At 52.0% G+C, this 20,496-nt stretch overlaps 1 protein-coding gene across 1 annotated transcript; it reads left to right on the top strand.

Moving 5' to 3' along the window:
- The first annotated feature begins 18,032 nt into the window (after positions 1-18,032).
- On the top strand, positions 18,033-19,022 carry LOC138682976 (olfactory receptor 14A16-like). The gene has a single exon (XM_069774498.1). It carries the CDS (start codon positions 18,099-18,101, stop codon positions 19,020-19,022), a length of 924 nt encoding a protein of 307 aa, XP_069630599.1. The 5' UTR covers positions 18,033-18,098.
- The last annotated feature ends 1,474 nt before the right edge of the window (positions 19,023-20,496 follow it).

The following is a 20,496-nucleotide window of genomic DNA, read 5'->3' as shown; positions in this document are numbered from 1 at the left end:
TTCTTCTGGATCCTGCACTTGTTCAGGGGTGAATTTCCAAAACATCGGAGGTGCCCACTTTTCTAGGTATTTGCCCATACTACCCCACACACCCTGCCACTCATAATTATCCAGCCTTGGGGCACATCTCTGGGTGATCTTCTTAAATAGCTGTTTAACCTTAAACGAGAGCTGAACCACATTCAGAAGTATGCTAATTCCTAGCAGTAGGGCTAGGACCGTGCTAGTCCCAACATTCCAGGAGTATTCAAATTTTTCAAAATTCTCAAACACCATTGTAACTGGACCGAAGGAGAAAGGAGAGGGGAAGAAAGGTACCCCACCCACAGACTGGTTTTCCATGGAGGAAAGGTAAATGGTATAATTATTAATAGTTTCCCACAGATGGCTCCCGCAGTATAAAGGTGACAATGCTAAGTGCAAATACCGGATTAATCCCACAGCTGATGACTTTATCATACCATAAACCAGAGTTATACCATACATCAAAGCGAAAACCTTAATCCACCTCCCACGGATGATAAGCAGTAGAAGAGGAACTACATACAGCAAGCGAGGTGATACATAACAGAGCCTTAAAAACCAGAGCAACAACTCTAAGAATGCATAAATCAACATAATGAATGCTTAGGACAAATTTGTTTTAACAAGCTCTGGTCAGGTTTGTCGTTATCTCAACCCTTCGTGCCCCACGTTGGGCGCCAAAAGGACTGTCATGGTTTAACCCCAGCCAGCAACTAAGCACCACGCAGCCGCTCACTCACTCCCCCCCCATCCAGTGGGATGGGGGAGAAAATCAGGAAAAGAAGCAAAACCCATGGGTTGAGATAAGAACGATTTAATAGAACAGAAAAGAAGAGACTAATAATGATAATGATAACACTAATAAAATGACAACAGTAGTAATAAAAGGATTGAAATGTACAAATGATGCACGGGGCAATCGCTCACCACCCGCCGACCGACACCCAGCCAGTCCCCAAGCGGCGAAAAAAAACCCCCCCCCCCCCACTTCCCAGTTCCTAAACTAGATGGGACGTCACATGGTATGGAATACACTGTTGGCCAGTTTGGGTCAGGTGCCCTGGCTGGGCATGAGAAGCTGAAAAATCCTTGACTGTAGTCTAAACACTACTGAGCAACAACTGAAAACATCAGTGTTATCAACATTCTTCACATACTGAACTCAAAACATAGCACTGTACCAGCTACTAGGAAGACAGCTAACTACATCCCAGCTGAAACCAGGACACCAAGCCTTTCTACTGGCAAGGGTGGCGTAGACGTGGCCTCCCTAGCCAAGCAGGCATGGTAGACCAGGCCTCAGTAAACGCGCAGATGGGGTTGACCTGGCCTCCCGAGCGGGTGCTGGTAGGGTAGACCAGTTCTCCCTGCTGGACCAGCGGGGTTGACATTGCCTGCCTAACCGCGCAGGCAGTGTAGACCTGGCCTTCCTAACCGCGTGGGTGGGGTAGAACTGGTCTCCTGAACGGCGCCAGTTGGGTAGACCAGGGCTTCCTAACCACGCGGGCAGCATAGACCTGGCCTCCCTGTTGGCACCTGTGGGGTAGACCTGGCCTCCTTAGCCAAGTGGGCGGGATAGACCTGACCTCCCTACAAGCACGGTTGTGGTAGATGTGGCCTCCCTGCTGGACTTGTGGGGTAGACCTGGCCTCCCTAACCGCGTGAGCGGTGCAGAGCTGGACTCTTGACCGGCTCCGGTGGGGCAGAGCAGGCCTCCCTAACTGCATGGGCTGGGTAGGCCTGGCCTCCCTAACAGTGTGGGCGGTGTAGACCTGGCGTCCCTAACCGTGCAGGTGGGGTAGACCTGGCCTTCCTACCGGCAAGGGCGGGGTAGACGTGTCCTCCCTGGTCGAGTGGGCGGGGTAGACCTGGCCTGCATAAACGAGAAGGTGGGGTAGACCTGGTCTCCCTAACTGCACTAAGCGGGGTAGACCTGGCCTCCGGAACAGTGCCGGTGGGGTACAACAGGCCTCCCTAAATGCGTGGGTGGGGTAGACCTGGGGTCCCTGCTGGCGCCGGGAGGGTAGGCCTGTCCTCCCTAGCCGAGTCAGCAAAGTAGACCAGGCCTTCCTACCGGTAAGGGCAGGTAGACCCGGCCTCCCTACCCGTGCAGGCGGGATACACCTGGCCTCCCTACCCAAGCGGACAGGGTAGACTTGGCCCCCCAACTGGCACCGATGGGGTAGACCAGGCCTCTCTGACTGTGCAAAGGGTGTAGACCTGGCCTCCTGACTGGCGCCAGTGGGGTAGAAGTGGCCTCAGTAACCACATGGGCGGGGTAGACCTGGCCTCTGTACCTCAAGGGCAAGGCAGACGTGGCCTCCCTGGCCAAGCGGGTTGGGAAGACCTGGCCTGCCTAACCGTGAGGGTGGGGTAGAACTTACCTCTCTAACCACGTGGATGGGGCAGACCAGGCCTGCATACGGGCAAGGGCAGGCAAGACCAGGCCTCGATTACCAGCAAGGGAGAGGTAGACCTGGCCTCCCTACCCACACGAACGGAGTAGGCTAGGCCTCCCTACCCACGCGGGTGGGGTAGACTTGGCCTCCTGACCTGACCATCTGGGGTAGGCCTCCCATCCCTACCTGATCCTGCGTGGTAGTACTGGTACCCCTACCAGTACTCCAGGGTAGTACCAGTACACCTACTTGTACCCCGGGGTACACCTGCTGCCCCTACGGGAGCATGGAAGTAGACTCACCCTCCCTACCTGACCCTCTGGAATTGGTGTGGTATCACTACCTGATGTTCCGGGGTAGGCCTGGCTTTCCAACCCGCGCAGATGGGGTAGACCAGGCCTCCCAGCCGGCAAGGGCGGGGTAGACCTGGCCTCCGTACCTGAAGCTCCGGGCTTGGCCTGGTATCCCTACCTGACACTCTGGGGTAGTATCGGTACCCGTACCTGATCCTGCGTCGCAATACTGCTACCCCTCCCGGTACTCCGGGGTACACCTGATGTCCCTACAGGCTTGCAGGGGTAGACGCACCCTCTCTACCTGACCCTATGAAGTCGGCCTGGTATCCCTACCTGATGCTGCAGGGTAGGCCTGGTGTACCTACCCGTGTGGACCAGGTAGACCAGGACTGCCTGACAGCAAGGGTCGGGTAGACCAGGCCTCCCTACCCGTGCGGATGGGGTAAACCAGGCCTCCCTACCCACACGAGTGTGGTAGACCTGGCCTCCCAATCCGCGTGGACAGAGGAGGTGAGGCTTCCCTGCTGGCAACGGCAGGGTAGACCTGGCCTCCCTGCCGGCAAGGGTGCAGTAGACCTTGCTTCCCTACCCGCACGAACGTGGTAGACCTGGCCTCCCTATCCGGGTGGATGGGGTAGACCAGGCCTCTCTTATCAGCATGAGCGAGGTAGACCTGGCCTCCTTACCACCATGGACGGGGTAGGCCAGGCCTCCCTACCTCAAGAGTGGGCTAGACCTGGCCTCCCTACCCGCGTGGGTACGGGAAACCTGGGCTCCCTATCGGCAAGCGCGGGGTCGACCTAACCTTTCTACTGATGTGGGCAGGGTAGACCTGGCCTCCCTACCTGACCATCTGGGGTAGGCCTGGCGTCCCTACCTGATCCTGCGCAGTAGTACCGGTACCCCTACTGGTACCCCTACTGGTACACCTGCTTTCCCTACGGGCACGCAGGGTTAGACCCACCCTCCCTAACTGACCTTCTGGGGTAGGTCTGGCGTCTCTACCCATGTGGACTGCGTAGACCAGGCCTCCCTGCCAGTAAGGGCGGGGTAGACCTGGCATCCCTGCCAGCGCCGGTGGGGTAGACCTGGCCGCCCTACCCGCACAGACAGGGTAGACCAGGCCTCCCTACCTCAAGGGCGGAGTAGACCTTGCCTCCCTACCTGACCCTCTGGGGTAGGCCTGGTATCCGTACCTGATGCTCCAGGGTATTGCCTGGTGTCCCTACCTGATCCTGTGCAGTTAGTACCGGTACCCCTACTGGTACTCCAGGCTACACCTGTTGTCCCTACGAGTGCGTGGTGTTAGACCCGCAGTCCCTACCTGACCCTCTGGGGTAGGCCTGGTATCCCTACCTGATGCTCCAGTGTAGGCCTGGCATCCCAACCTGATCCTGCATGGTAGTATTGTTACCCCTACTGGTACTCCATGGTAGTACCAGTGACGTGCAGAAAACAGACTCCACAATCAGTGAGATTGTAAAGTAGGCATGTTCATTCAGCACTGGGCAGCACAGGGTGGTAATCCCACCAAAGTCCTGCAGGCCTGACTCAGCAGTTCGCTTCAAATTTATACAATCAAGTGTTACATACTCACAATACGCCTATACATATGCATGACCTATCCCCGCTTCATATTAAAATGAGTTCCAAGAGGTCATTTCCATAGTTTCCTCTCAACTGCGATTCCGCAGTGCCTCCTTATGGTGGTCGTCGGGTGGTGGCAGAGATGAAGATAGACAACTCGCCTTCATCACCGCTAGTAACCCCTTTTCTTGCGCAGGCTCAGTGGTTTCTTGGCATTCAGCCAAGCAGCAAGACCAGTCTTGGCTGGCTCTTCGGACCAGCTCCTGCTTCTTATCAAGAACCGTATCTGCCTCATTGGCTGGTTCTTGGGACCAGCTCTTCTTATCAAGAACTGTCTCTGCCTCAGCTAATTTCAACAATGTAAGTGCTAAACATCATCTTTCATCCCCCTTTATTATATCTCCTGAGATTCTTTTGACTCCCCTTGTCCCAGTCTGCTCTTGGCCCTGGTGCCACATCTGAGGTGCTGCAGTCCTAATGGGCATCAATGCCCACCACCTGGGGTGTGGACAGCAGGAGCCCTGTGTGCCATGACAGAGCTGTGAGATGAGTGGAGTAAGAGCTGAGGTGAGGAAGGACAGCTCCCATGGGTTATTTGGTGAATGGAGACACAACATGCTTAGGAGAGAGAGACAGGGAAGATGAGAAGTGGGAGGTGCCTTGTGTGATGTCAGGGCGGCTCAGATATATATGGATGCTCTCTATGGGACAGGCAACTGATGAGCTTCTGTGTGAGTCAGCTTCTAAATAGGCCATCCAGTCTGATGCTCACCTGGACCTGGAACTCCCAGAAGAGGAGGAGCTGGTCAGGGATGTGAAAACTGGAGTCAGCGTTGGCCATAATGACCGTGAAATTGTGGTCTCCCAGATCCCCAGGGATGGAAAGAAGAAGAGTAGCAGAGAGCAGACCCTGCACATCAGGGAATGAGAATTTGGCCTATTGAGGGCACTGGCAGGTGGGGTCTAAGATGGCAGTGACAGGGCCCTGGGCAGCATCACCTGTGGCTTCCACCCACACCTCTGTCCATGGGCCCAGGAGACCATTGAAGCCTAAGCCTGAGTTTCAGCCCCAGCTTGGTCTATGCTGTAGGGCTACTGGTCTCCCGACACAGCCATAGACACAGCCTTGCCTGTCCATGGACATTGTTGATTCAGACTTGCAGGCTCACTTCCCACCTTGATTCTTTATGGGTTGTACAATGGAAGGACTCTGTGGCCCTCCAAGTGCCAGACCCCAGCTGAGTCATGGAGGCCTAGGGCCTTTCTGCTTCCTTTCTTCCTGTCATCACTTGGTCAGGTTTTGGGAGGAGAGGAAGGAAAAGCAGGGGTGGTTTCCAGGTGCCAATGATTGAACTGGGGGAGCAGAGCCATCACATGTGAAATGATCTAAAGGCTACGCCAGTTCAAAACTGTTATCTTCTGCTGCTGTTTCAGAGGCCTTAAATCTTCAGCAGGAACCTGGCAGCTCTGAGATCCCTCCATCTCCCTCTCTTGTAGCAATTAAGCTGATAGTGCCCCAGTCACAGGCTTGCTTTCATTTCTGTTTGCAGCCTAAAGCACCCCATTGGTCTGCAGATATGCCAGGAAACTTGCATCAGGAACCCACTCCTGTGGACAAGAAGGTGGATGTTCTCAGGAATCTCAGGAGGTGTGGCATACCCATAGCTGTGTTCAGGGAGCTGGTCAAATGCCTCGTCTTCATTTCTGTACTGGTGACCTAGATGCCTGGTTCATGTGTCAACTCTCTCTGTGGATGCTGACATTTACTGAGCAACCTGGTCTGACCTCAGAGCTGGCCCTGCTTGGAGCTGGGCATTGGACTAGAGACCACCTGAGCTCCCTTCCACCCTGAATTGTCCAATAAGCGTATGAAGTAGACACCCTCACCTCCAACTCGATCTCTTCTTGTACACCATGCGTCAAGGTACAGGCTCCTGGAAGGGCTGGTGGGAGAGAGACTGTTGGGGAGTCTGTAGTCCAGCCTCCAGGCTGGCTGTGACTTTGAGGAGCAAAGAAGAGCTCCAAAGGTGGAGATCACAACAACACTCCTCCTAGTCCATTTTATTTTTCCTAAGGCTCAGCCTAAAGCTCCCAAGAGGCAATTTGTGGCTGTTGCCTCTGTCATATCACTGGCCACTGCAGGAGAGAGCTTGGCGCCACCATCTCTGGAGGCAGCTGTAGGCTCTTCTTAGGTGGCCCCATGCCTCCTTCAGCAGGCTAGAGAGACCCAGTTCCCTCGGACTCTCTCACAGCTCGTGCCTTAAGCCCCTCACTTCACCTTGGCAGACCTCCTCCAGACCTCCTCCAGTTTCTCCACTCTCCTTTCGAAATGGGAGGCCCACTGGTTCATATGGCATCATCCTGCTGCCCAGGCCCTTCTCCTCAGAGTACTCCTTAGCTAGCCAGGTCTCTACCCATGCTGCTGCATGGAGTTGTTGGGCAGCTTGTGGGTTGGGATAAAAACAGATAATAGGTGAATGAAAAAAGATTAAAACAAATATAAACCCAACCCAAAAGACAATGCAAAGGCAATCACTTACCACCTCCCACAAGCAGAGTGACACCCAGCCAGTCTCCCTTCGACACCTTGAACGACAGGAAACTCCACCGCCTTCTTCCTCTGCCCAAGATGTTATTGCTGAGCACGATGTCATATGACATGGAATATCCCTTTGGTCAGATGGGGTCAGCTGGCCTGGCTGTGTCCCATTGCCCCCAACTTCTCACCCACCCCCAGCCTACTCACTGGGAGGGAGCAGAGTGAGAAACAGAGAAGGCCTTGACACTGTGCAAACACTATTCAGCAACAGCTAAAATGCTGGTGTGTTATCAGCACTGTTTAAGGCACCAATGCAAAACATAACACCATAGGGGCTGCTATGAAGAAAGTGAACCCCACCCCAGCCAGACCCTGGACACTTGAACCAGAGTCCCAAAAATGGACACAGTGGTATACGGGTGGTTTGACAAGTGATGGGCAGGGGAGACAATAATTTCCCTCAGTCTTTTGGCGAGGCTTTTCTTTCTACACTCCAGGACACTGCTGGCCAACTGTGCTACCAGGTAGCCTTGCATCATATGGATCACTGCTGGATCATGTTTTGCCTTCTGTCCCCCACCACCACCAGGGCTGTTTCCTCAGAGATGCTCTCTGGCCAGGCAGTCCCCTTCCCCTGCCACTGCAGGGTTTTAGTCTATCCCAGGCACAGGATCTGGCCTTTGTCTTTCCTGTATCTCACAACGTTCCTGACAGGACAGTCCTTCTGCCTGTTAGGTTCCCCTGAATGGCATCCCAAGGCACAGGAATGGTCCTCCCAATATTGTGCCATCAACAAACGTGGTGAGAGTTGCCTCCTCTGTGTCATGGGTACAGGTGTAAAACTGCCCAGCACCCAGGAGAGTCCCCTGTGCAGCCCCCCAATACCCCAATATGTCCCACTGGCCTCCAGGTAGGGTATGGCCCCTTCACCACTGCTCTCAGCCTCATCATCCAACTGGTGCTTTGGCCATCTCTTTGTCTATCCATCCAGACCATAATATCCTAACTTGAGCAGAAGAATATTGAGGGAGAATGTGCCAAAAGTCTTGCTGAAGTGGAGGTAAACAACATCCACTGTGCTCCCCTCATGCACAAATGCACTTCCTTCATCATGACGGCAATCAGGTGGGCAAGGCCTGATTTACCCTTGGGAACTCCATGCCGATGTTCTTCTTTTTTAGGTGCCCAGAAATGTCACCCATGAGGAGTCATTCAATATCACACTCCTCATCAAAGTGACCTTGTACAGCCTGTGGTTCCCTGGGTAGCACTTCTGGCCTCTTTAGAAGATGAGCCCAACATTGGTTTGTCTTCACTCTCAAGAGACCCCTACCAATTCCATGACCCTTTACAGAGGACATTCCAAAGAAATAACCAATTTCCCCTGTAACTTCGTTGCCACTATTCTGCCTGTTCTTCGGTGTATTTAGTTTCTCTAGTCTTTCACATAGTTACACCTGTCCTGACAAAATGACCATTTGTGAAAGTCATCTTTTCAGATGCAGACTGCCTAGGCAAAGGCCCTTTCCATTATGCTCCACTTCTCTCCTTCCCTTGCTCTTTGTTCATTCAGATACCTCTCCCCTATGCAGCTGCTTTGAGCTTCAGGGAGTTAAAAGCTTGCCTGTCTTCCAGTCGTCTAATAGTCTCTTTAGCCAATTCTTTAATTGTGTTTATATCTAACTTTTTTGTATCCATCACAAACATTTCTCAGAAGATTAACCCTTGTAGAAAGACAGCCTCATTAGGGGCAGCTTGTACTTCGCAAGCTGTTGAGGAGTGCGACTTATTGTTGATGAAACTTCTTGATGATTTTCTTTGCTTTGCTTGCAAATACAAAAATTTTTCTGGGCCTGTGTGCAGCCAGTTCTCTAAGGAGAGCAGGGGGGAGATGATGCAATGGAGCTGTAACCTCCAGCTGTAGAGATCAGTGGAGAAGTCTGAGGCAAGGAACAGAGATGTAAGCCCCAGGTGGCCAATGTCAGAAGTGGTGAGGTTTGAGAGGTGAGGAGCAAGGGTGTCCATCCAGTGTCAGACCTCAAGGGACTGCTTTTCCTGGCTGTCCAGACCTCCTGGGGAGACACTCTGGATCATTATCACTTGGAGAATGCTTCTATATCACCTCTTCTCTAAACTGAGGAGTAAGAAAAACTGTTCTTTAAAAGAAAAAAAATCATGGGTATAGGTGCACTTTGAAATCTTCCTCCTTAACTACACTATGAAATTTCTCTAATTAGCTGTACAAGTCTTGAAGACTTGGAGAAAATTGCAGGAAGAAACAAGGCTCATTAAAACTTTCTGTATCCTAATGAGCCCCATGGTGTGTTTGAGGCTGAGTCCATGAACCTCAGCTACTGAGAGCAGACTGAAAGAAACTTCTCAAGAAGCCAAAGTCAGAAGCAAAGTACCTTGAAGCATTAATGGGCCCCATTGAGGGCCATTAATGACAAAGCCTCCCCAGGGACTCGTTAGAGCAGATACTTGGAGGCTGTGATTGCAGGTAGGCAAAAGTACTGTGAAGGTGGCTACAATGCTGAGAAAATATTTGGTTTGTTTTATGAAGCAGAAAGGCCAAGCCCTGATCTCCAGGCCTTGGGAAGACAGATTCTGTCCCTCACAGGTGAGTCAGGGCTCTTCCTGGGGGCAGCGAGATGTGAGGGTGAGCAATGCCAAGTGTAGGAAAACTGTACAGTGTATCCTGGTTTCCCCAAGCAGGGGTGAGGAAGAAACTAAGTTCAGAGCCTCAAAACAAGTTTTGCCTGGTAGGCCTCAGTGGCAGAAGCTACTGTCAAATCCAAGGTGACAAATCCCTTGGACCTGTTTGGCCTTTCAACCTTGCCAGAGCACTTGGCCATCTCTACTGCAGGCTGTCATAACCTGTCCCATGCCTTACCTCCTTCCCTTCAGGCTGTTTGTGTCCATCTTGATTTCCTTCCTTTTCTTTCTGTTCCTTCACGGATGTCTCTGCAGCCTGGCTGGATTTTCCTTGAAACACAAGGCCATGGGCTGATCCGGGCTCTCTCTGCGTGACCTCTTGCACCAAAAGGCTACCCTTTGAGTGACATTTCTTTCTCAACACATCCAGTCTGAACCTTCCAAGCTGCACTTTGCGCAGGTTTCCTTCTCTTCCCACTACCAAGAAAAGCTCCATCATCTCTGAAGCCACCCTTCAAGCAGGTGCACTCTACTACTATAGCGCCCTGAGCCTCCACTTCACCAGGCTAAAGAAACCCAAGTCCCTCAGCCTCCCCAAAGAGGCCCCATCCTGGCAGATGTCCTTTGGGATCACTCGAGTTCTTCCCGCTCCTCCAGACCGGGAAAGAACCCCACACGCAGACACACTAGTCCAGATGTGGCCACATCTCATCAAGGAATGAGAACACCCTTGCCTGGGTTGCCATGCTCCTCCTAATACAGCCCTGTATGCAGTTGTTCTTATTCACTGTTTGTAGTGTTTGCGCAATCAAACGGCTTTTTAAATGATACTGCACAGAGGCTGTGTGCCTTTCTTACTGGGGACATAAGAAACCAGAACCTCCAGGTACAGAACAACCACCAAGTCATGTGCCTGCTGCTGGCTATCAAATTCTCAGGCAGAAGTGATGTCATAGTCGACATGCCAGCCATGTGTCTGCTGATGGCCAATGACCCCAAGAGACTGGAGATTCCAATGACCTCACACTCGCCTTCATGGCCATGTGCCTCCTACTGGCCTATGAGCTTCTCAGACATAATTGGTGTCGGAGTGATAGCCCAACCCATTAGCCTTGTTGTGGCATGGCAACTGACCAGACTGAAGTAACCTCACCGTGATCTTCCAAGCCACATGCCTGATGCTGTCCCATCATGTACTCAGGCAGAAGAGGTGTGAGAAGCCATATCCGAGCCCTCGTCCTGGACGGGCCTACCGGGTACTTGGGGAAAGGGATTCTCACAATCAACACGCTTCCGCTGGCCCGTCAGAGACACTGGCAGATGTGATCGTAAAAGCACATATCCCAGCCATGAGTCAAGGGCTGACCTATCAGCTCCTTCAGAAAGAAGTGACCTCACAGTCCCTTTCCCAGCCATGTTCCTGCTGCTGGCCTATCAACTCCAAGGACAGAAGGGACCTCACAGCCACCTGCCCAGCCTTGTGCCTCCTGCTGTCCCATGAGATCCTGAGGCACAGCTGACCTCACCATAGCATTCCCACCCATCTCCTCCTTGTGGACTACGAGCTCATCAGATACAGGTCACCTCACATTCCTCTCCCAATGCCATGCGACTGTTCTGGGACATCATGATCCCTGTCCTGGTCCCAAGGGGCCAAACATCTTAAGTGAGGTTGAGGAGAGGTGACCAAGATGAGGGCAGTAGAGCGTGGGAAAAAGAGCTTCAGGGATTCGGTGTTCAGGTTGGAGCTTAGGGATTAGAGCTCACCTTTCAGGGTTGGGGATTAGGCAAAGGCTTAGGGAGAGAGTTTGGTGTTCTGCTGAGGTTCCTTGGCTAGTGTTTAAGGTGTGGGCTAGCATGGTGGGTTAGGGTTTTGTTTAGGGCTGGGGTGAGGGCTAGGATTAAGGCCAACACGTTAATACTAGGGGTAGAGGCTAGGGACCAGGATGAGCAACCGGGTATGTGTAAGGGTAAGGGGTTATGGGTTTGGGATTTGGCTTAGATGTAAGCTTTGAGGTTAGGGATAGCCTAAGCTCAGTTAGGTTAGTAACAGTGGATTACTGTCAGGGGGAGGAGGAGTATTTAGGCATAGGGTTAGGGCTTAAGGTTACTAGTTAGAGATAGTGTAAAGGCTTAACAAGAACGTTTTCACAGTCAGTGTTTTCACAGCAACGTCCCCTTAACACATTTTACCTCTTCAAAAGCTTTTGTGTCTGTTGGCCAAGGCCCTCTTCCCTCCCCCAAATCTCCCATTCCTTTTGCCCAGGCTCCTCCTGGCCTCCCCAAATGTGTCTTCCTGTTGAGGGTGGCTTCCTGATGACCTTCATGACCTCAGAGTATCTCTCTCCCTGCTGCAGCTGACCAGTCAGAAGTGACCTCACAGCCACCATCCAAGGGGACATACTGTCTGCTGTGCTTGAGAGGCCTCTTCACAGCCTACCCAGCAGCACTGGAGGAAGGTGATGCCCTGCACCACCCCAGAGGTTCCCTGCCTGCAAACCCACTTGTACATCCGAAGGATTCCTGCATCACTTTTCCCGCATGGGTGCTTCAGTTACCACAGGGCATCTTGGATGCCATGGCCACCTCTGTGCGGACAACTGAATCAAGACCAGAATGTAACTTTTAGAAAAATGTGGAAGCCTATGCAGAAAAAGAAATCTATGCAATAGCAGAAAAAGCCTTCATTTCCAGCTTTTAATGATCTTTTATGAAATTTTGCTGATCATGGAGGGATGCTGCTAGTATCTGGCTTCTCAGAGGACTCTGTGCCATTGATGGAATTTGATCCTGATCGTCCAGCAGACTTCCCAAGCACTGCATCGTCCACGTCTTCAGTCCAGATGTCAACAGTCTGCTCTAAGGAGACTATGGGAAACCACATCCAAGGACTTGCAAAAGTCCAGGTACACAGCATGCCCTTCTTTCCCCTCCCACATGGGTTCAGCAATCCTTTTCTTGTCCTTCAAGCAATGGAGATGGCTGCAAGAGCCTTTTCCCTGTCACCTTGCCAGGGACTGAGGTGAAGGTGGCCAACCTGTAACACTCCCCATCCTCCTTTTTGCCCTTCTTGAAGATGGGTTTGAGATTTGCCTTTTCTGAGGATCTTGGAACATCCCTGCTTTCTCTGCCCCTTCCAAGATGTTTGAGAGAGGCCTCGTGATGACACCAGCCAGCTCCACTAGCACCTCTCTGCTGCATCACACACTAAAACCCGTCTTCATATCCCACACTTCCAGGGACGTGCCCAGGACACCGCACATGCCAGCCCAGGTCCTCTGGGCTGGTTCAAAAGAGAACCAGAAGCAATCTCTTCCTGCAGGCCTACAACTCCCACGGGCTCTCCGTGCAGCTCACAGCTTCCCTGAGCATTTTTCTCAGTGTCCCCCTCCCCCAACCTTTCTAGTCCACAGGCTGTAGATGAGAGGATTGAACAGGGATGTGAGGATGGTGTAGATAAGGGGCTTTGTCAACCTCTCTCAGGAAGGTTCTTCTGGGCATCACACACCCAAGGATGAGGGTGTCGTAGAAAAGAGTGGCACTAGTGAGGCAGGAGGAGCAGGTGGAGAAGTCTTTCTGCCTGCCTGCACCGGATGGGAGACGTTCCTCAGGGTGGCAGCTCTGATGCACTCAGGATGACCATGTGAACAGGAAGGGGACGATGGGATATAAAAAGCAGGCCATGGCAGCAAAGAACATGAGTGTCACAGTGCCAGTGTGTGAAAGCTCCAGCAATGGGGTGAAATCACAGAAGAAGTAGTCTACTCCACTGGGGCCACAGAACGGTATCTGGGACATGACTGAAATGATTACTGTAGCTGACAGAAATCCCCCTAGCAAAGGAGACAGACCTGGCAGTTCCTGAGTCTTGTAGAGAGCAGGGGGTGGCACACAGCCCAGTACTGATTGTAGGATGTAGTCACCAGCAGTAAACACTCTGTACATGCAAAAGGACATGAGGTCCTTACAGCTCCAGTGCCTCCTTGCCTCCTCACCCACCCTCAACAGAGCCTGCTCATGAACCTGGAGACTTCCTGGGGTTGCTGACAAATGGCTTTTTCTGTTTCCTCTCCCTGAGCAAGCAGCTTGCAACTTCCAACACAAGGTCACTCTTGCTGACTCTTGCTCTGATCCTAAATGACAAAAGCTAGTCCAACCTGTTGTCTGTCACATACAGGACCCCCACAAATCCAAGCTTCTCCTTGATACAGGGGGCATAGTGCTCATCCTCTCTGCTGCTCGCTGGGCAGAGCCTGTATCCCTCCATTGCAGCACCACAGCTCAGCAAGCTGTCCCACCACGTCTCCTTTAAGCCAAAACCATCACAGTTCTATGACACAGTTATATGGGTCTTCAGCTCCTCCTGGAAGTGCACATTTGGGCGATGGCATCTCAGCTGTGGCAGCGTACTGGACCACAGACTTCTCACAGGGAAACCTGAACGCTGGTCCTGACCAGAAAATTATTGAACATCGAGTTCTTAGGGTTGTGCTGCGCTGCACCCTGCTGCACGCACAGCACAGCCATCAAACCTGTGTTATGCTCTACAGATCCCTTGGCCACAGGACAACCTCAGCAGCATATTATCACATAAGAGCCTGCAGGCAGGTCCCACTCTGTACTGGACATCATGCCTCCTGCTGGTCTTGCCTGTATCTAACAGTGCAGCAAAACATTCTCATGAAAACATCATATCCTTTTGACTGTTGAGACAATGAGTAGAGTTGTTCCTTGTAAGAAAATCCTATAGTAGCTTGAATGACCAAAACAGGAGACTGCCTTCTATGGATGGGGTCTGCATGGTTTGCTGCATTCAGGTAGAAGGCCCGTTCAATGCTACACGACCTGGGGTTCCCACCATCTAAAGGGGCCTGAGATTATCTGCATGGTTCTCTCCTTAGAGTGTTAACGATGATGAACATAATTTTAAAATGGAGCTCACAGTGTCCATGTTCCTTTCTTACTGGTGTCATAACAGACCAGCACATCCTCAAGAAAAAAACACTCTCTCATCACCCTTGCATGCAGCCCCTATGGTTGCCAGGGACTGCTAAGTGTGTAGTTTGCTTGAGTAACCCCGCGCTTGATCCCCATCCGCTGCTGGTTGTTCTCCTCCAGAGTCCTGCCTCACAGCTCAAAGGCCTGGGAGACCCGGCTGGTATTAACCGCGGCTGTGACGTAGAGTACCTCAGATCTATCTAGACCTCCTCTTCCTCATTTCAGCAGTGGTCCTACTTTATCTATTTTATTGGTGTTTTCATTGATTGGATCATCAAGGGAGTGAGTAAAAACCCCTGTGTGACATGCTTCCTGTTCATGCAATGCCTGCAGCTCTTGGGTGGAGAAGGAGCAGACCTTGCCTCTCTGATGGCATCTGATGACTGATGCCTCTGACTGATGGCTTTAGTGTATGGCAAACAGGCACCAAATCACACTCTCTGTGATGCCGTCTGGGACGTCTAGGACGCACCCACCCTGAATGGGAATTGCTTTCCTGCAGCTCCTGTGAGGTCCCTGCAGCCTTGGCATCTCATGCAGCTATGTGGGCCTGGATTTGGACATTACACAGAGGACCTGCCCTGAATTCTGTTAGGCAGTGCGGGAAGGAACATGGGACACATACCATTATAATCAGTGGAGGTATAGTAAATTCAGCTGATGGAAAAGAGAGAGACCCAGCTCTCGCTATGGTGCATGACTGCAATTGTTCATATGAATACCTGTATCAAGTGCCATGGAGATAAGGAGAAGGAAAAGGTTCTTTTGGCCTTTATTTGGGCATAAGCTGCCATGTCACTTGGCCAAAGCAATTTCCAAACCAGGCTCATACATGATTCCCAAGATGTTGCCCTGTCTCTCTGAACTTCTCCATTACAGTTTGCTGTTACCTACATGTATCTTGGACCACCTCTGGCAGTTCAAATGTCACCAGGGTTTTGCATCTGAACACCTGACTCCTGCCTTTCCTCTCCATTAATTCAGATGGGAGCTGAGACAAGGAGCTCCCCTGCAGGTGTCCATTTTGCTCACACGTGAAGTGAGGCAAGAGGAATCCCACCTCCTGTGGCTTTGTGGTGTGCATGGCAGGGAGCTGAGCCTCCTTCAAATGCCATGAGTAGAAACGCAGGACGAGATGCCTCCATTGACCCATGGATCCCTTCCCTCAGCAGGGGTAAAGGAGATCCCTGCCTGCCTCTCTCTGGGTATCCTGTCTAACAATAAGACCAAAAAACGTGGCATGTAGATGTAACTTTGTCTCTGAGAGGAGAATTTTTTTTAAGGAAACAAGTGTCTGTGTCTAGCTGATTGAGGCATCACCAGTGTTTGCTTCAGCCTGTTTCCCAGCAGGTTCCCCTGGAGCCCCAGGGACACCTGGAGGGAGCCCAGAGGGGGCAGAGAAAGTGCTGCCTTGGGCTGGTCCTCTGCTGCTGAGCTGGGCTGGGCTCCTGGGCTGGAGGGAGCTCATGGCAAGCAGGCAGCACTGCAGAGAGACAGCTCTGCCCAGGAGCAGCTCCTCTGCAAAGCGCAGCAGGGCTGAGGGCACTGCCTGCAGGCACCGAGGGGAGAGAAGTGAGGCAGAGAGAGATGTTAAAGGCAGCCTGGGGTGGGAGGACAGAGAAGAGCTGACTTGCAGAAAAATCTTCACAGCCCTTAACAGGGTAAGTGTCTTGCTGCAGGGCAATGCAGCTGTGGTTCTTGGAATGATCTCCTAAAGCTGGTACATCCCACAGCCTATAGCATCTGTCAGGAGGACTCTCACAGTTTGTGCAGTGTAGAGAAAAAGTACGTGCTTTGAAGCACAGCTTCCCTGCTGCACCCTCAGAGGGACAGGGCATGTCAGCTGCCTTCACCTGGGGATGGCTGCAGAGTGTGAAGGTGGGTGTGCAGCCAGGGGTGCCCAGGGCTGTCCTTCTGAGCAGGGTCCTTGTGGCCCAGGGGGCTGTGTGCTGGGGCAGGGACTCTGCCGCTGGTCAGGGTAAGTACTCTGCCTGCCTGGGCATCTCTAACAGCAGAGTGGGGAGAAGCTGTGGGTGGAAACACAACTTGGCAGCAGGTCAGGGTCCTTCTGCTGACAAGAGGGTGCTGTGTGGATCAGGGCTGCTCACAGCTCCAGATCACCCCAGCGGCATTTCTAAGAGCAGTTTTCAAGGGGAAGGTCAAAGCAGGGATTGCTATGAAGTTAAGGAGTTTTCCTGAGTTTGTGTTTTCAGTTTCCTACAGTTGGGGAATTTTCAGGACAAATGGAAAAGGAGCTGTCGTGCTTGAACAGCTCACTAAGACTCCTGAGCTGTAACTCTGAGGGATCAGTAAGTCTGATAGGAGCCTCCTGAAGTAGAGCACAGGGACTGAGAACAACTGCCTGGCTGTGCTGGTGTCTGGGAGGTGGCATGTACAGCTGGGTAAGGGTAACTCTTTCCTGAGACTTCAGTTGTGTCTCCCTTTGCCTCTCTGAGCCAGTCAATCACTGCATTTTTCCTTGCTTCTCCACTAGTCTGTGTTATTGCTACTGTTACCCTGTTCCTGCTGTCAGGCTCTCTGGGGGTGGGAGTTTCAGCTGCAGAGTCACACACTGATCTTGTGGGTCCTCCCATGCAGGTGTGACCATGGGAACAAGGTTACAGGTGTCCAAGCTCTCCTCCAAGCTGTGGGGCTGAGGGCAATGCAGCCTGTGTCATTCCCTAGGAAATGAGCTGACTCTCCCTTCCTGAGATACCATCATCAGGACACTTGGCTATTTTCTTGGGGTGTCATTGCACGTTGAGACGTGCCCTCCAGGATGCAGATCTGTCCCGTAGTGTCTTGGTGTTACCTGAATGCCCCATTGGGAAGTACAGAGACACTATGTCTGATGAAATGCTGTTGGATTTGTCAAATTAACCATGTGTGTCCTTGGCAAGAGGTGGGGTGCAGAGCCCTTGAGACAGGGGGAGACACTTGTTGTTGGACAGTGGGTCTCTCTGCTTTCAGGAATGCCTGGAGTCTTTTCAGGTTAACACGGGTGTGAATACCCTCCATCTCAGAAAGGTGAGAGCCTAGGGTAGCTGGCAACAAGACAGAATGACAGACCAGCTCTCCTCGCTCTGCACTAAGCCACAGGCAATCCTATTGCCTCACAGGACACACTTTTAGTTTTTTCCAAGTGCAGCAGAAATGACGAAAGTTTCTGAAATCCAAGAATATTACCAGGTGAGATGGGGAGGAGCTGTAACATCCCCCCTTCCCCCCCAAATACTCTTTTGATTGTGGTTTCTGAGCCCTGGGAGTGCAGGTGCTGACAAGCACTTTTACATTAGGAGCAGATTCATCTGACCAATTCAAACACCAGGACTCGCCCCCCCCAAAGGACACCATTCCAATAAAGCCACTGCTACAGAGCAGGGCTGACTCCTTGACAGCCAGAAGGCAGAAGTCCTGCTCCTCACGGCACACTCAGCCAGCACCAACTAGAGCTTCATCCACAGAGAGATCTCGTTGAAATGGAAAAAATGCGGTGAACATGTGTTATGAGAAATGGATTTGATTTTGGTCAGAGAATAATGACCTAACTTGTCATTGCCCTTGCCTCCCTGTTCAGTGCTCCACACCCAGAGGCAGCAGATGTCCAACAGCAGCTCCATCACTGAGTTCCTCCTCCTGGCATTTGCAGACACGCGGGAGCTGCAGCTCTTGCACTTCTGGCTCTTCCTGGCCATCTACCTGGCTGCTCTTCTGGCCAACGGCCTCATCATCACCACCATAGCCTGTGACCACCACCTCCACACACCCATGAACTTCTTCCTCCTCAACCTCTCCCTCCTTGACCTGGGCTCCATCTCCACCACTGTCCCCAAAGCCATGGCCAACTCCCTCTGGGACAACAGGGCCATCTCCTATGCAGGATGTGCTGCACAGGTCTTTCTGTTCATCTTTTTGATCTCAGCAGAGTATTTTCTTCTCACTGTCATGGCCTATGACCGCTACATTGCCATCTGCAAACCCCTGCACTATGGGACCCTCCTGGGCAGCAGAGCTTGCGTCCACATGGCAGCAGCTGCCTGGGGCAGTGGGTTTCTCAATGCTGTGCTGCACACTGCCAATACATTTTCACTACCACTCTGCCAAGGCAATGCTGTGGACCAGTTCTTCTGCGAAATCCCACAGATCCTCAAGCTTGCCTGCTCAGATGCCTACCTGAGGGAAATTGGTTTACTTGTAGTTACTTTCTGTTTAGCTGTTGGGTGTTTTCTTTTCATTTTGCTGTCCTATGGGCAGATCTTCAGGGCTGTGCTGAGGATCCCATCTGAGCAGGGACAGCACAAAGCCTTTTCCATGTGCCTCCCTCACCTCGCTGTTGTCTCCTTGATTACAGGAACTGGAATGTTTGCCTACCTGAAGCCGCCCTCCATCTCCTCCCCATCCCTGGACCTGCTGGTGGCAGTTCTGTACTCAGTGGTGCCTCCAGCCCTGAACCCCCTCATCTACAGCATGAGAAACCATGAGATCAAGGATGCCCTGAGAAAACTAATCACTGGATGCTTTTGAGCAGCAATAAACTGTCTGTTTTTTGCATAGGACTCATAATATATCTCATTACAGGGTCAGCCTCTTCTGGTGTTTCTTGATAGGCCAGCAGCAGGAACATGGCTGGGAAAGGGACTGTGAGGTCACTTCTTTCTGAAGGAGCTGATAGGTCAGCCCTTGAATCATGGCTGGCATATGTGCTTTGATGCTCACATCTGCCAGTGTCTCTGACAGGCCAGCAAAAGCGTGTTGATTGTGAGAATCCCTTTCCCCAACTACCTGGTAGGCCCGTCCAGGACGAGGGCTCGGATATGGCTTCTCACACCTCTTCTGCCTGAGTACATGATGGGACAGCAGCAGGCACGTGGCTTGGAAGATCACGGTGAGGTTACTTCTGTCTGGTCAGTTGACATGCCACAAGAAGGCTGATGGGTTGGGCTATCACTCCGACACCAATTATGTCTGAGAAGCTCATAGGCCAGTAGGAGGCACGTGGCCATGAAGGCAAGTGTGAGGTCATTGGAATCTCCAATCTCTTGGGGTCATTGGCCATCAGCAGACACATGGCTGGCATGTTGACTATGACATCACTTCTGCCTGAGAATCTGATAGCCAGCAGCAGGCACATGACTTGGTGGTTATTCTGTACCTGGAGGTTCTGGTTTCTTATGTCCCCAGTAAGAAAGGCACGCAGCCTCTGTGCAGTATCATTTAAAAAGCCATTTGATAGAGCAAACTCTACAAACAGTCAATAAGGCCAATTGCATACAGGGCCGTATTAGGAGGAGCGTGGCCACCCAGGCAAGGGTGTTCTTATTCCTCAATGAGATGTGGCCACATCTGGACTAGCGTGTCTGGGTGTGGGGTTCTTCCCCGGTCTGGAGGAGCAGGGAAGAACTGGAGTTGTCCCAGAGGACATCTGCCAGGATGGGGCTTATTTGGAGAGGCTGAGGGACTTGGGCTTCTTTAGCCTGGTGAAGTGGAGGCTCAGGGCACTATAGTAATAGAGTGCACCTGCTTGAAGGGTGGCTTCAGAGATGATGGAGCTTTTCTTGGTAGTGGAAAGAGAAGAAAACCTGTGCAAAGTGCAGCTTGGAAGGTTCAGACTGGATGTGTTGAGAAAGAAATGTCACTCAAAGGGTAGCCTTGTGGTGCAAGAGGTCACCCAGAGAGAGCCCATATCAGCCCATCGCCTTGTGTTTCAAGGAAAATCCAGCCAGGCTGGAGAGACATCCGTGAAGGAACAGAAATGCTGGGGTGAGAGCTAGGTGGGAAAGCAAGATGGACATCAACAGCCTGAAGGGAAGGAGGTAAGGCATGGGACAGGTTATGACAGCCTGCAGTAGAGATGGCCATGTGCTCTGGCAAGGCTGAAAGGCCAAACAGGTCCAAGGGATTTGTCACCTTGGATTTGACAGTAGCTTCTGCCACTGAGGCCTACCAGGCAAAACTTGTTTTGAGGCTCTGGACTTAGTTTTTCCTCACCCCTGCTTGG

Source organism: Haliaeetus albicilla, chromosome 30 (assembly GCF_947461875.1).
Source record: "Haliaeetus albicilla chromosome 30, bHalAlb1.1, whole genome shotgun sequence".
NCBI lineage: Eukaryota > Metazoa > Chordata > Aves > Accipitriformes > Accipitridae > Haliaeetus > Haliaeetus albicilla.
Note: the sequence above shows the minus strand (reverse complement) of the source record. Positions and strands in the feature narration are given on the sequence as shown.